This window comes from Protomyctophum parallelum (assembly GCF_964188405.1).
Source record: "Protomyctophum parallelum genome assembly, chromosome: 15".
NCBI lineage: Eukaryota > Metazoa > Chordata > Actinopteri > Myctophiformes > Myctophidae > Protomyctophum > Protomyctophum parallelum.
Window position 1 is genome coordinate 23,532,612 of NC_139710.1, and position 16,104 is coordinate 23,548,715.

At 41.7% G+C, this 16,104-nt stretch overlaps 2 protein-coding genes across 4 annotated transcripts in view; one reads left to right on the plus strand and one right to left on the minus strand.

Annotated features, from left to right (window-relative positions):
- Window positions 1–850: 850 nt before the first annotated feature.
- sub1b (SUB1 regulator of transcription b) lies at window positions 851–6,858 on the minus strand. The gene is made up of 5 exons (XM_083784017.1): window positions 6,793–6,858; window positions 5,890–5,962; window positions 5,218–5,340; window positions 3,521–3,629; window positions 851–1,267 (listed from the first exon to the last, which is right to left on the minus strand). Exons 2-5 carry the CDS (start codon window positions 5,956–5,958, stop codon window positions 1,188–1,190), a joined length of 381 nt encoding a protein of 126 aa, XP_083640143.1. The 5' UTR covers window positions 5,959–5,962; window positions 6,793–6,858; the 3' UTR covers window positions 851–1,187.
- A 6,951-nt stretch (window positions 6,859–13,809) lies between these two features.
- Window positions 13,810–16,104, plus strand: part of zfr (zinc finger RNA binding protein) — a 28,211-nt gene continuing 25,916 nt past the window's right edge. For all 3 annotated transcript variants that reach the window (XM_083784963.1, XM_083784964.1, XM_083784965.1), the window contains exons 1-2: window positions 13,810–13,906; window positions 14,412–14,493. In XM_083784963.1, the coding sequence (XP_083641089.1) occupies window positions 13,870–13,906; window positions 14,412–14,493 (119 nt within the window). In that variant the 5' untranslated portion in view covers window positions 13,810–13,869. The remainder of the gene's footprint in view (window positions 13,907–14,411; window positions 14,494–16,104) is intronic.

Genomic DNA, 16,104 nt, shown 5'->3' on the forward strand with positions numbered 1-16,104 from the left:
TAGTGTAGAGGGGAGAAATGAGGGGCTAGTGGAGACCTCAGTTAGTGGCCAATAGTGCATGTCCTTTTAATTGAAAATAACTTATTTGAAAAATCCTACATTCATATAAACACTGCAATGTTTTTTTATAGGACACGTCAATGGCGAGTCTGGTGACTGAGCAGGTGATTCAAATGGGACTAATTTAATTTGGGTGTGAAACAGATTTATGGAAGATGACTTGCAGTCTCACGGCTGATAGACACCTGGGGATGCTCTGCTTAGCGTCTGATCACATGAAGGCAAGCCATGTGTGGTGGGGGGTGGGGGTCGGGATCAAAGGTGCCAGCTCGTATTTATTAGTCATTTATTTCCACGACCTCAGCAGTAGTCAATTCTTATAAGTCTAAATTAATAAAATACAATGTCCGACATGACAGCCAACTTAATGTAATGATTTATCTGGAGTTTGTCCCTAAGAAATACTCATTAGGGGTCAACCCATTTTGGGCGGGAACCCCTTTTGGTGTTTTAAACAGGTTATAATTTAGCTATTGAAAAATAGCAGATCTACAAGCTCATAGCGCGCCAACGAGTGGCGCGCTACGAGCTTGTAGGTCTGCTTTTTTTGAAAAATCGTGAAAATATTTATTTCAGAAAATGATGATTTAGAAGAATCTTTTAACATTTTGAGGTCGGGCCTAATGGGTTAAACATGAAAATTATTAACAAAATTAAGCCAAGGTGTTATGTCCATCACTTGGACAACAATCCAACTGCACACCAACTATACACTGAGAACTACACTCTACAATACACTGAATACAGTATAACTTCACATGACATGTCAAACTAAATATTTCTCAACAACTAATAAGCTAGAGCCCTGTAGGCTTTTATTTTTTATTGAAGATTTAAATTCAAAAGAACAGTCGACTGTATGGTTCAGTCATACCCAACAATGAAAATAACACTGCCCACACATTCACCCACGCAGTTACTAAGAATAGATCAAAAACACAAGTACACTGCACATGCACAGGAGACAAATTCAACACAATGATGGCTAATGAACCGACAAGTAGCTAGGTTATTATAAAAGTATAAGTATTTTTTTGTGTTATGTTTTTGTTTTTTTACAAAAAACCTTTATGCCAAACAAAACTTGGGGTGACAATACATTTCACAGAGAGGGCAGCAGAAGCTGCCTATAATCTCTTGAGGGCCTCATCGATGTCAGAGATCTGTTCTTTAAGTTGGCTCCATTGCTCAGGATTCAGGGAGATACCTGGAAATCATTAAAGAAAGAAGACATCCTTTTATCCAAGCATCACACTACAGGAATCATCCCCTAAACTAGTTAACCACTTAATCCCTATATCGTTGCTGATGGGCAGAAACTTCTTCAAAAGTTCTGTTGGTTTCATATTGCATTGTGTTATTTTCTGGTGTTTCCATATTGTGTTGTGTTATTTTCATGTGTAATATCTTCTGGTCCCGTCATGTGTCCAATACTGTATAATATATTATCTATAATTAACTTTGGAAATTGTGGCACGATACTGCAGGTGTCATCTTGTTGCGCACCCACAGCCACGACAACTGAACCATTTTATCAACATATTTAGATGGAGACTCTTAGGCCGGAGCTCCACTGCAGCCATCGGGCGTCCGTCATCGTAGGCAATATTCCCTTATTTAATCAATGAAGGGTTCTCCACTGCAGACGTTGCCCTGCTCGTTGCGCATTCGCCCGGGTTAACTTTTTTATGCAGTCCAAACGTGACAGTGGAGCCTCGGCATTAGGTCCCATTTACTCTGGCAGCCAAATCCAGCCTGAATCAGATCTGTGCCATTAGTCTCGCGTTGCCATACAACTAGCAATCATACAACTAGCAATCTCCGAATGCTAGTCTGGAACTATACTAGAAAATCAGAGTAATCCGTTAACATTTTGATTTACGAGAGCGGCAAGGGGTGCAATGAAAATAAAACAAAAGTTCAGCATGTGTGCTACCGTGTAGAGTGCGAGCTGAGATATCATTTTCCACTGTTATCATGATGAATTCATGCATTTGATTTTGTTGTCGTCACTTGTCTGTTGTGTCACATTTCCTGAACGTAATCAACTAGCGCCTAAGTCGTTACTAAGGTAACCAAAAACTGTATGTCAACGCATGGCGGCTTTGAGTTAACGTAGTTTAAACGGTCTGAAGACACAGATCTGTGACAGATCTGATCACTTGCAAATGCAGTGAACAGTCGGGTCAAAAGATCGGATTTGAGAAATGAATCCGATCCGACTTAGCTGCAGTCTAAATGGGGCCTTAGGACACATTTTTGCAAACAACGCCCTCAGGCAATGGTCTCTATAAATTAAAGGAAAACTTTGTCCATATCATTAGGCATACATTCTGTAAATCCGATCATGATGTCATCGTTTCATTGCGTCCATATCGTGGAGAAATACACAGAAGGCTATTTTACTGCCACACTTTACTGATCTCCTGCGTTCTGAGAAAGTGCTGAGTTTCAATGCATTGTCCATGGAGGAGTGAATGCTACTGACACAGGAGGTGGTCAATTTTTCTAACCATTATTGCGACCACAGCGAGGTCACATTTATACTATGAAAACGTGCAATTCCCGTCAGTCAGTGTATCGCTCAAAATCCCCAAAGCCCCCATATATGGTTCCCAGGTCTCGTGACATCACTATGACATCCGATTATTTTATTTGTCTTTAAATCTATTAATGGTCTGGCTCCTCTTTATCCGTCTGACCTGATTGAGGTCTATACTCCTCCTATAGGTCACTGTGGTCTGAGGGCCAGCTAAATCTCAGGGTCACAAAGAAAACCTGCTTAAAGTCCAGAGGCGACCGAGCCTTTTCTGCTGTAGCCCCCAAACTATGGAACGCACTCCCCTCCCACGTCAAATTGGCCCCTTCCATCGAGACGTTTAAATCTCGCCTAAAGACCCACCTCTATACCTTGGCTTTTAACCCCGCTTGAGTTCCTTCGGTCCTTGTATACGTTTTGTCTCACTGTGATGCTGTTGCTTTTGTTGTTTTTCTGTAATATGTCTCAGTTATTTTCACCGTTTGTACTTTGTTTTCTCGCCGTTGTTATTCTGTGTGGTAGCTTTAGTGCATTTGTTTTTTTTCTTTTTCTCCTGTACAGCACTTTGTAAACTCTGAGTTTTGAAACGTGCTATATAAATAAAGTGGATTGGATTGATTTCATAGTAAATGCGATCTGCTGCCGCAATAAAGCCCATATAATGGAGAACCCCGATGTCATCTTGTTGCTTGTTCAACCATTTCTAAAAGTTTTGACCTTAATGACATGCCCGAAATAGGGATTGGTCATTTTATTACAAAAGATTCATCAATACCATGTTCAATCAATAACATAGTAAACATACTAAATGCTATTGTTAGATGAAACTGGTGTGAATTCAGAGTTTTTAAGGAATGATACTGGTTGAAGTGTTTAAAGTTGATCCAGTACATTAATCCAGTAATTGGATAAAACATGTACCTTTCTTGCCCGGCTTCTGCTCTCCATCTGAGTTCATCCAGTACTCTCTGATGTCAATCAGGGACTTGCCTTTGAAGTCCCTCACACTGACGAACCTCATTTTACCAATCTGAACAAAGAAGTACATCACAGTCAAACCAAACTCAATGTTCAATTCACTTTATTTTTGTTTTGTTTGCATTTATTTTTTTAACAGGAAAGCGGAAGACTGATACAAAATTACATTAAAACAAACAGTGAATGAAGAAAAGGCAAGCCTATTAATTAAAACAATATATAATTAAATCAATAACAGAATAATAATTGATAAAGAGCCATGATCAGGGTAAGTTGAGTCAAAGGGTAAAACCGTGTTTAGGAAACAATAAAATGGAGGTTGCACATCAACAATGGATTTTCTCAGTGGAGTGCTAGTCCCAAAATGTAGTATACAATAGGAATTCTTTAAAAAAGAATCACCTCCCAAATTTCAAATCATATACATATTTCGGTGTATAGTGTTTCGGCTAAGAGCCTTCATCAGGCATTGGTGAAATGCAATGTTATTCAAAATAGCAAAAATACCTCGACGTCTTTGATGTCCTTGTAATAATTAGCAAACAGCCAATCTACAAACTTGCACCTTGACAATGACCTTTGTGAGCTTATAGATCTGCTCCCTTTTACTATTTTTGAAAATGTATCAACACCTAGAATGGGGACACCAGGTTGAAAGTGGACGATGAGGAAGGGATGATGAAAATGTGACACTTCTGTTAATTTCATCCAGCTGTCTTTATTCAGATGAATGGAAACAATTAAAACTAGAAAAAGTGCCCTTCCGGGCACAGGTCTCCACCAGGTTATCCACAGATCCGTGCAGTTAGAGGTAAAAACACTTTTGGGCCAGTTATAGCGCCACCTTGAGGCTGAGTTGAAATTGTTCATGTGGCATTTCGTCCTGGGCCTAGTGGGAATGTGGGTGCACAATTTCACGGAAATCACGCGATGTGTTCATGATTTGCAGCATTTTGTTTGAAACTGAGCACTCCTGTGAACTTTGGAAGCCAATCTTAACCAATCAGGATGGAGTCTGATAAATCTGAAAGACCCGTTTCGTTGAATGGCTCTAGAGAGACTGTGTACCAATTTGCGTGATGTTTGGACAAAATCTGTAGGTGTACTGTGCAAAAACTTGTTTTGCACAAAGCGGCCTCCTGGTGGCGCTATAACAGGCCGTTCTGGAAAGTTTGGGGCAGAGGTTCATGGTTGGCATCCAGGGAGTGTGTGTGCAAAATTTGGCATCGACCGGGTTAACGGTGGCTGAGATTAGCTGTTCACGGACGGACGGACGGACGGACGGACACACGGACACACGGACACACGGACGGACGGACGGAGTGCAAAACATACTCTCCCCATGCCTTCGGCTGGTGGAGACAACTAATAAAGATAATTGCAATAAGCTCATAATTGTGATCGGGCAATTCCATAATGAATGTTCCTTAACCCATTTTGGGCTAAGATCTGCTATTGAAAAATAGCAGATCTACAGACCTACCTTGTAGGTCTGCTATTTTTGAAAAATCGAAGAACGACTGACATAGAAACATAGCTTTTTCAGAAAGCTGTCAGGATGTAGAAGACATTTTTAGAATCTGATCTCAGGTCAGAATGGGATAATACATGTGCCAGAGTAGTTGTCAGTAGAGCTGTACCTGAAACATGTTATCATCACCTCCACCGGAACTTTTGGCTGAGCCACTAGGCTTGGAGCTTTCCCCACTCTTCTGTTTTTTGTTGGCAGGTTTCTCTGGTGCACTTGACTTCTTTCTCTTAGCCTGAAAAATACATTTGGTTTGTCTCATTATGATCTCAGCTAGGCATGAAAAAAGGTATGGGGTAAAGAAGATGAGAACACCGCATTAGATTCTTCTTTAATCATTTGTCCAAAAACTAATTATAACAGCCATTATGGGGTGAAACAACCCTACACAACACAAAAGAATCAAAGTGCATTTTATTTTATTTTGCCACATTACTGGTGGAATGTGTACACTGTACACATTTTATCCCAACATAAGAGCTTGAATGTAGCATTTTTTTTATTTAAACATGTTCCAGCTTTCCATAAGAGAAACAACTGCAGCCATCATCACAGGCTTTTCCAGCATGTCTTATTTTATTTTTCAACATATTATAAAAGATCTGCTAAATCCGATTATTTTTTATATCAATTTGATACCGATATTGCATTTTAAGGCCAACATCAGCTAATACAGACGAACCCTGCTGCTCCAGATGTGATGTAGCCCCATGCTTGGAGGCCACAAGGCAAAGGCAAAGCAAGTGTCAGAAGCCAGTGTGATGAGTGTGTACATACTACATACCTTGGTCTCCACCTCACTATCGGAGTTACTTCCAGATGTGGATGACAGGACTTCCTTTGATTTAGGCATTGTGCTGAAAGGGAAACGCATCATTTCATGTGAAGTGCAACAATGACACCATGTGGCCATTTGGGGGAACTAATACTATGGTCACTTAAAAAGACTCCCTTCCCCACCCCTGGCCTTTTATCTTGTGTTCTTTGTGTCATACTTTTTCCACATTTTAGTTCTGCATTGATTGTCAATCCCTTCAGGCACAGGAGAAAAGGCAATCGGTTAAGTCAAAATCAAAATATGTTTTGACCTTTCAACAAAAAACATCACTTACCCTAACTCTAATAAACCAAACTATGACCCTTGTGTTCTGAGATTTGTCTATGCCATAAAACGGTGGGTGGCTCCCCAGTCAAGAAAAATTTAGCCTCGGTACCCAGGCTTTTAGAAAAATGCAGATCTTCACAAGATTTAATGTGCAATTGTGCATAATGGAGGTTATCTAACGGCTGCTCGGTGTGATGGTGCTAGCAGCCTGCCATTAACATGAACACCAGCTTCATCATGAAGCTAGTGTTAATGTGCCGTGTGTCACTGACTGTGTCGTCTAATGGTCTGGAAGCTACATGAAGCCTTCATGTAGCTTCCAGACCATTAGACGACACACACACACACACACACACACAAACACACACACAGGCAGGTTGGTGCTGCTGGAGGAGGTAGCAAACCGCTAGCTACTGCTGCCTACTGGCTGTTCGGCGGCCGACAGCACAACGACGCCGCCACAAAACTGCATTTTAATTACACTAGTACAGGCCCCCGTTGCGACGACATACACACTTTAGCTGAACGTTTTTTTATTTTATATATATATATTTTGCATGAAAGTAATAAGACGCTGCTTACATGTATAATGGATGGATGCTGGACACTCTGATAGAAGCGGGAAGGAAAGGAAGTGGAGCGCAATTCATTCTGGGTAAAAATCTGCTCTGCTTGCCTTGTGCACGCGAGGCGGACGCGCTGCTGGGAAACTGAGTTTCTGGACTGAGTGTAAGGTTTGAAGGCATGATTAATGAATGCCAATGCAACTTGCTATAATAATAATAATACGCAGTGCCTCCCCCTTTCAGAACGACGAGTGGCCCAGGAAATGAAATGCAATGCATTTCTCCCATAGGATTTTCTTTACATATTTATTTAAAGACGGTTACGCCGCGGACAAATCATGACAATAAACACAATATTTTGGGCCGATCAAATCATTAGAAAGAAGAAAATAAAGGCAGGAGACAACACTATTTGTTTTGTTTTTCTTCTTATAAATTATTTGATCGGCCCAAAACATTGTGTTCATTGTCATGATTTGTCACAATCCGAGTTGGCTTTGTCCGCGGCGTAACAGTCTTTAAATTAATACTTAAAGAAAATCCTATGGGAGAAATGCATTGCATTTCATTTCCTGGGCCACTCGTCGTTCTGAAAGGGGGAGGGACTGCAACGCTCTATATAAGACGCCCTGTGGACAAGAAGCGAGGTCACGTGCACGGTGCACGCATCCACCTGGGTGGATTGATGAGGTCAAGACAACATATGGAAATTAATGTCAGAACAGGTCAGCTCCATATATGGAGATCTAAGGGTTTGAGGTCAGATGTATAGTTGCTGGCCGGCTCCATGTGTCGAGATCTAGGTGATGATCCATCCAGTCTTCTCCATGCATGGCTATCCAGGATGTGATGAGGTCAGTGTTGTGATCTTCATATATGGAGACATGAAAACTATGAAAACCTGCAAAACCCGTCCGTCCGTTAGTCATGCCTCCATATATGGTTGCCAATCCATCACGCATTGTGACATCTCGTGACATCATGGAGACCCTTATGTTGCATTCACACGGGGCAGATTAAACTGGCACTCTGTCGAGCTGCCAACTTGTGCTTTGCCAGCCGCTTCGACCGAAAATCAACCGATAATTCCCAGTAGGTTACTTATTACGCCGATCGGCTCGTCTAAAGCCTACTGGCTTCGATTGGCGTTGATGACACTGATCTTATCGGTCTATTCAGGTCTACTGGACATGCTGGGAGCCTACTGAAAATGACAAGCCTCCTCATACCCTCCCCTAAACTTAACCGCAAGCATGTCGCAGCGCGGTCCTAATATTAACGCATGTTCGCCAAAAATGAAAAAGGAACAAACACCCGCACACTGTCTTCAAATGCAGTGACCAACTTTTATTTCAGGGACACAGCAACGTTTCGGCCTATCTTTATGAACACAAATGGGAAAGCATCCTTTTTGTAATGCTGTCTGGCCTAAAGGTAAGCCTATCAGGACAACCAAAGAAATGACATCTCACTTAAGGTGACAGGCGCTCTCATGTGGTTAAATGAGAACAAAACAGTCAAATAAAAACTCAATACACCAGTGCAAAGTAATAAGAAAAAACATAATCCATATTAATAATCATGACAGTATACAATTGGTAATATTATTAAATAATAGAGTATACAAAAATCATGATCATGAAACATTTTGCAGGTTGAAGCTTCATGAAAAACCTTCCCTGTGAAAGAAAAAGGGGAACAAGAGGTAAAAACAGGTACAAAAGAAAATAACCAACAATACAATAAGGTAAAAACTATATGGAGCAAACTGAAGGATAAACAAAGGATGCTTTCCCATTTGTGTTCATAAAGATAGCCTGATGAAGGCTGCATAGGCCGAAACGTTGCTGTATCCCTGAAATAAAAGTTGGTCACTGCATTTGAAGACAGTGTGCGGGTGTTTGTTCCTTTTTCATTATTGCAAAACATACATTACTGGTAACTACTTCAGCCCTATATACATTTTGGCCATTTGAAAATAGCCGACCTACGAGCTCACAATGTGACGCATTGTGACCTTAAAGCTTCTTCCATGTGGTGGAGTCAGGTTAATAATTATGATGTGCCCTAAATAGTGACTCCAGGATTAAAAAGTGAACAGGAAGACGTTGATATAAGATGGCTTATTAAAGAAATGAAGGTTTGTGGCCACTGGCCATCCCTGCTAAAGTCAGCATATGTTACCAAACAGTACAGTAGACTCCATATGTCTATATCAGGCAATGAAAACGTGTGCATAACGTTTTAATGTCAAACACATTACAACATAAAATCAAACAATTAACCAGCCTTCACAGTATGTGATAAGCATATTTTCAAGTTTAACCCAGCAGTCCAGCGTCTACTCTAGACAGTACAGTACACTACCAGTGTAGCTATTTGGACCAGGTGTTGGATCTCGCAATGTTGACGTCAGTTTCAGCAGCTTCCTTCAGTGCCTGCATCACAAGCACGTTCCTCTTCCTGGTCTCTTCCATTCTGGCTGGATTGTTTTCAGGCAGATTCTGGAGGGCAGAGTAGAAGGAGCTAGTCAGGGTTTGATTCTTAAAAAGTAGGAGGGGTGGGTATTTTCTTATCCATATAAGCCATATACTTCTTAATGCAACATGAAGTGAAAATAGCTCACAGTACTTCGATGTGACACTTGAGCATGTACATCTTCCATTTCCACTATAGAGGGTATGCTCATGCAAAAAGTGAATGGCAAAGTGAGTTTAACGTCATTTAACACAATCAGATAGGACTTTTCTGATTGGATGTATGGGCTGTCATGGCCAGAAAGTAGTTTTTTGCCACTCATTAGGTATTCCCGCATATTAGCGCATAACTTCCGGGTATGATGATGATGTCACACGCATACCCTCTATAATAGACTGTTTGGTGCCTGAGGAAAATCTGCAAGGTTATGAACTGACACGAACATTACGGAAATATGAACGGGACTGGGGTGGCTATAATGGAATACCGACATTACCTCCAGTGACTGCAAAGAACTGGTAGGTAAGTGTAAAATGATGTTAGCTGTTAAGGCTAACTGACGCCAACAGCATTTCGTTCCGGTGTGGTTCGCCACTGAGGCGAAATGGGCCAATGAAAGTAAATGTGGCACAAAGAGCCAAATGTATATTATATGTTATAATTGGAATACAGTGTTGCAATGCTTAGTTGCGTTCTGGAATCTATGGGTAGTGACGTGGGATAATTTGACATGCGAGAGCATAGCAATGGAATGTGGGGACCCCTATGAGGATGGCCCAAGCAAAGGGCTTTTTAAAAACTTCTAAACTTCAAATTATATATATATATATATATATATATATTCAAGTTAACAATAGAATACAATATTGAGAGAACATTTAAATAAAATGTTTTGGTACATAAGGCTTTTGTTTCAAAATGAAATGCACCCTGACCCTGAAGTCATACACATGTGCAATATCAGAATATCTTAATATCATAACAATAAAATAAAATAATCTGTATTCTGTAAACTTCCAGTATGTCTGACTGCATTCTCATTCAACTCAGCAACATTGAACATTTTTATGAAAAGTAAACCCCTTTAGCAGTTTGGCAGCTGGGGCACCATAAGTTCTCGGTCTCCAGACTCTCCACTTATTAAGCTGCATTACAAGAAAATAATTAAGTTTAATAAAAAAACAACACGTTGCCGAGGTCAACTATTCTTTTTCAAGTGAACTAGTAGGCTACTGCCACTCAAGTAGTGGCAGATGAAATAATACAGGAAACGTAGATTTTCAGCATTATTTTGTATTTTATTTGTGCTTGGTAATAATCTTTTTCGTTTTTCTTTTCAAACTTATTGCCACAGCCCATAGCCATATACAGTAGAACTGCTGTTTGGATGTTAAATAAATACTTTCTGAAAAGTCTATGAGGAAAATTAACAGGGATTTCTTTTCCGGGTCTCTTGAGGGGGCGGGACTGCAACGCTCCATATGGCCCAGCAAAATATCCCAAAAGGGGCGTAAACATTTGTCGCTTCCAGCCCGCATCCTTGTTGTGTAGGACCCTAGGAGAGACACAGATCAATCACTTTGCTCGAGTGACATGATGAGCTTGTAGCCTAAAAAGTGACTTTACCATGCTATTATACTACTTTAATGGTGCAGATTTGCTCGGTTCATACTTGTGCCATAACAGTAGGACTTTAGAAGGAAAGATTTTATTGTCTGGACTTTCTATCAAACAATCAATTTTCAAGCAAATGTGCATTGGTGGCGCTGACGGCGCACAGAACCATGGATGCATAACAGCAAAGCACTGGTAATTTAATTAAGCCACATACACATTTTTATCAATGAGGTTTATATTTTAATTGGGTGTCTAGCTGGTCATGTCATGATTTTATTTATATATCACTATTAGTATAATTGTAATCCATCTACAACCTAGTAGTGAGCTTGCAGATCAGTTATTCATTCGTTTAAATGAACACCCAGAAAATAGCCAAAGTGTCACTGCTCTGCAAAAGACATAAAAGTAGGTCAACTGTCAATTAACTACCGGTAGCTTATTAAAATAGCCAATATATACCCTGGTGAGCTGCAGATCAGCTATTTGCAATGAACAGAGTTAACGTGGAGATTCATATGTGTAGTGTTCTTGAATCATAGCCTACCATGTGTTATCATAGGCAAATGGGCAATCAAATACATTACTGTAGCCTACATTGTCAACATTTGAGCACTCACCATGGCAGATGTAAAATAAACATGGGACATTAAAGATTTCTGCAGATGTTTCGCTAAGCAATTACATGTATAATAGTTCGTTTCTTCAATAAGGTATCAGCTGTTGTAGCCTTGAAAGTGGGGCTGGTTGTTGTCACTATGGAGCAGACAGCGGAGCATGCTGCCGCGCTGCATGTCTATGACTTGACTATAAACATCGGGACATCGGATTAAATAAACACTTATGTCCGATGTCGGGCATCAGCGCCCAAAATGACCGATACATCAGTGCGACTGATGAACGCTGCAACATGAAGTCATATTGGCTGCATACTCTGAACGCTGCAGCATGAAGCTGTGAGCTGAGGCAGAGGCTGCGGCACACACACTGATTATAGATGTTCATAAACGAGAGCTTGCTGCAGCTGGCAAATATGACTGAGTCATTCTTGTTTCTCTACGGCGTGATTCCCCCCCCCCCTTTTTCTCGTATTAATTCTTATGGAATCCTTCATTTATGCACAGAGCTTATAGTGTTGTCACCACCGCCTATACTTGTACATTGGCACACATAAATCTAAAATAAATCTACTTTGTTTGTTTTTTGTTTGTTGTTGTTTTTTGTTTCAGAAGCTTAGCAGACCAAAGAGGGACCACACATGTGTTTTTGTTTAACATAAGGCCCTGGTTATTGTCAGAGGGGAAGACAAAATGTTTAATGTTGTGTCCACTTTACAGAAACATCAAACGTGTGTGTGCTAAGGCATATGCACACATGGCATCAACGCATGGTGTTGTGTGCAGGCACCCTACACTCTGCCTTTCATTTATCATTCATTTTTTAAGAGCCTGCCCAGGGACTACAGATGAAATTTAGCTTTGGCTAACTCTGGCCCATGTGGGATGTGGATGTGAAAACTGACATGTTGATTAATGAGCTTTGTCCCTGTAAAAAAAAACAAAAAACACACACACACACACACACACACACACACACACACACACACACACACACACACACACACACACACACACACACACACACACACACACACACACACACACACACACACACACACACACACACACACACACACACACATTTTCTATTCCTACTGTTGAAGAAGTACAAAAAGTTCACTGTCTGCAATGTAATGTGCATTGTGCAGCATGTTTTTCAGTAATGCTGAATTGAACTGACTTGGACCCTCTTTCAGCCCCAGAACCTTGTCTGTCTTGAGCTCCCCACTAGTTTAGCAGTAAAGTGTCATGTAGTCACTTGTAGTGGACACTGTGACTGGACCTCACCTGCCTAGGTGACACACACACCTAGGCAGGTGAGGTCCAGTCACAGTGTGTGTGAGTGTGAGTGTGTGTGTGTGTGTGTGTGTGTGTGTGTGTGTGTGTGTGTGTGTGTGTGTGTGTGTGTGTGTGTGTGTGTGTGTGTGTGTTGCAGCAGTCTATACTAATTTACTAGGCTACACAGTGTTATGAAAATGAATGAAGTGCAAGTTACCTTTAGTATTTCTTTCCTCTTTTCTTCTCCAGGAGCGATCAGTTCCCACATTCCGTAGCCGGCCAATACCATCCCTATCATCCCGGAGCACGCCATGATCGTGCGGAGAGACATGGTGATAGCCTTAGGTGGATGATAGCGCCACTGTCCGCTCTACAATGGCTGTTATGTTAGGACGCACGTCCAGTCATTGGATTTTCACCACACACTGCGGACCGAATGTAAACTAAAGGTCGAGTTTGTTGTTAAATAAATACCCGGAATAAATGGCGGTTGACATTGCGTGGTGACGTCATTGCGCAGCGTAGAAAATAATCCCTGGTGTGCGTTCACACCCGTTCACACCCTGGCTGCAACGATGCAAAGACGCGTTGTGACCAGGGTTGTGACTTTGGAGCAGCTACATCATGCATCATTGCGTCTTTGCAACGTCATGTCGCTGGCTTCCATTGACAATGAATGGTACACTGCGTCTTTTTACATCTGCCCGTATGAACGCAAAACACGCAATGAGTACTCAAATTGGCCAAGTGCGAACATTTTAGATTTGTGTATTGTGTTCATGATCACATATTTAACGTTAATCAATTTCTGATTAGTAAGTAATAGATAATATTACTGATTGAATTTGAGGAGGTATTTTTATTTAAATTGTGACATTCTAATCAAACAATACGAGTATAAAACTGTATGTACTTCTTTAACGCGTGTCGGCTTACTGTCTGGCCTGCTGCTGGCTGCTGCTGTAGGGAGAACGAGAGAACTACAATAACCGCGCACCCATTACAGTGCGCATGCGCTATATCGGTGTTTCCGGGCACGGCGATCATATAAATAAGAAGGTTTGCTCGCTCAACATCGTCACAGAGAGAACAGAACCCCAATGATTCCCATATGTCCAGTAGTGTCCTTCACCTATGGTGAGTATTATAATATTATTATTGCGCAGCACGACATGTCCACAAGGGATCATTAGAAACACTCTTATGGCGCGTTAACGGCATGTTATGCATGCGTATTTGTTCATGTGTCCTTGGAGGGGTGAGTCCCCGCGATGAGTCCGTCTGCCTGGCTTCTCCGCGGTTGTTAGCCGCCGTGCTAATATTGGCTATAGCCTGCTACTAGCGATTAAATAGCAGACCTATAGACTCACAACGACTCGCCGATGCGACGTGCTGTGAGCCTGTAGCTCTGCTAATCCGCGGCGCTCGCGACAACACCCCCGTGTCGTTGATAGCCTAGCGTTCTCACGCCACCCGAGTCTCCTCCAGTCCGTGATGCTAAATGTTAACTATGGCTAGCCTGGCGTAGTTCTAGCATAGCGTTAACCCCTCCGCCAGGTTCTCCATGGAGCTCAATGCTAACGTTGGCTAGCTTAGCGCAGCCTTAGCATGTAGCGCTCACCCTCCGTCTCTCTCTCCACAGTGCCCAGCCGGCTTGGTGAAGATGCCAAAATGGCTACCGGCAACTACTTTGGATTTACCCACGGTGGGGCTGCGCAGTACAGGTAAGAAGTGCAGGAGGTTAGAATGTTTTGCCCCATCCCCCGTGTCGTAGTGGTTGCTTTCATCAGGGCTGCATCATTCATGTCGCACAGATTATTTGGTGACATTGGTGATGGTGATGCTCGCCATTGTTCCAGGTTGGGGGAGGGGGCCGCAGTCCGTCTGTGCTGCTGCGGCGGCAGGCTGCTCTCTCCCCCACCACCACCACTGGCACGGTGGCACCACCACAGCTATAACTGCTGCATAATACTATAACCCTCCGTGGACCGTGCTCATTTAAAGCTGCCATCCGAATGTTTTATTTGAATGAATAAAACGTTATTTCAACCCATCTGTATGGCAGAGTATGTTAAAAGTATTACTAATCCTAGTGGTTGGAGGTGAGCTCTCTTCTCAGTACTCATCCATTGAGATGCCTAGGCCCTGCTGTCAGCTAGGACACACTGGTTGACAAGTTGGTGCTGCCTGAGGCACAGAGGGCACACATATCTCCCCTGGCCACTGTGGGGAATCTGTCTTCTTAGAGCAGCCACAAATTAGGTCAAATGTTTAGATATAAAAAATCTTATTCTTGATTCTTCATAAGCATTAACAGACTAAATCTACCAGATTATACTTTTTTGTACGCATTATAGGAAACCTACTGGAGACTTAAATGATTAGGATTGAGTCCATTCCGATTCAGTCACTTTTATGTTCACAAGGATTTTAACACTTGAATAGGCTTAACCCAACAAATGACTAAATGAGGATTTTTCAGTGCAGCCAAAATGTTGTAAAATTTGAATTGTTTTTATTGATGTCCAACTCTGCATATGAGATGCACTTTTATACCTTTTTTCAGATCATCTTAAAATAGAAGTTCTTGGATGCACATAGGCCTGTATCTTGTTTAAACATGTGACAAAACTACTGTAGGTCCCAGCAAGGTTTGACATCGACATTTTGGCTTGTCTGTTACGTGCAGACACTCGTGCCTATGGCAAGCCTCGATAGTTATCCATGCTGTAAGGTTAATGGTTTGACTCTCATGTTTTAAACAACCTAACCCATTTATTCCGAAAAAGGAAAAACTATTATCTAGTTGTACTGCATTTTATGGGCACATTCTTGGTGCTCAAATCAAAATGGTTGGCTAGAACGTGTTGGCTGCAGCTGAAAGCTCTTTCATGCAAATCAAACTCTATTATCTCTAGCATTATCAGCCAGGGCAATGCCTCTCTCTGTTAACACAGCTCTTGGGCCCCTGGACAAATGCACCACTGTCTCACAGCACAGCACACACCTGACCGTGTACCACTTTAAAATGGGAGTGAGCAGATTTGTTGAAATTAATTGTTTTTAAGATGCATTGTAATGCGGATGTGGGCAATTCGGCATCGATGCAGAGACTGATTACATAATCAATTCCAGTCTGTTAACGTTAATTTATTCCTGACTACTTCTGAAGGCAACGTCGCACTGAACAGTGATGTTACGCTTCATCCTCATGCTACTGACATGTGTGACTGTATCACTAATGTACAGCTAATCTACATGCTAGCATCACGTCGCAATGTGATGCATTCTTGGCTTATACGTTTGATATGGTCATTATTTCATGTTTGAAAGTA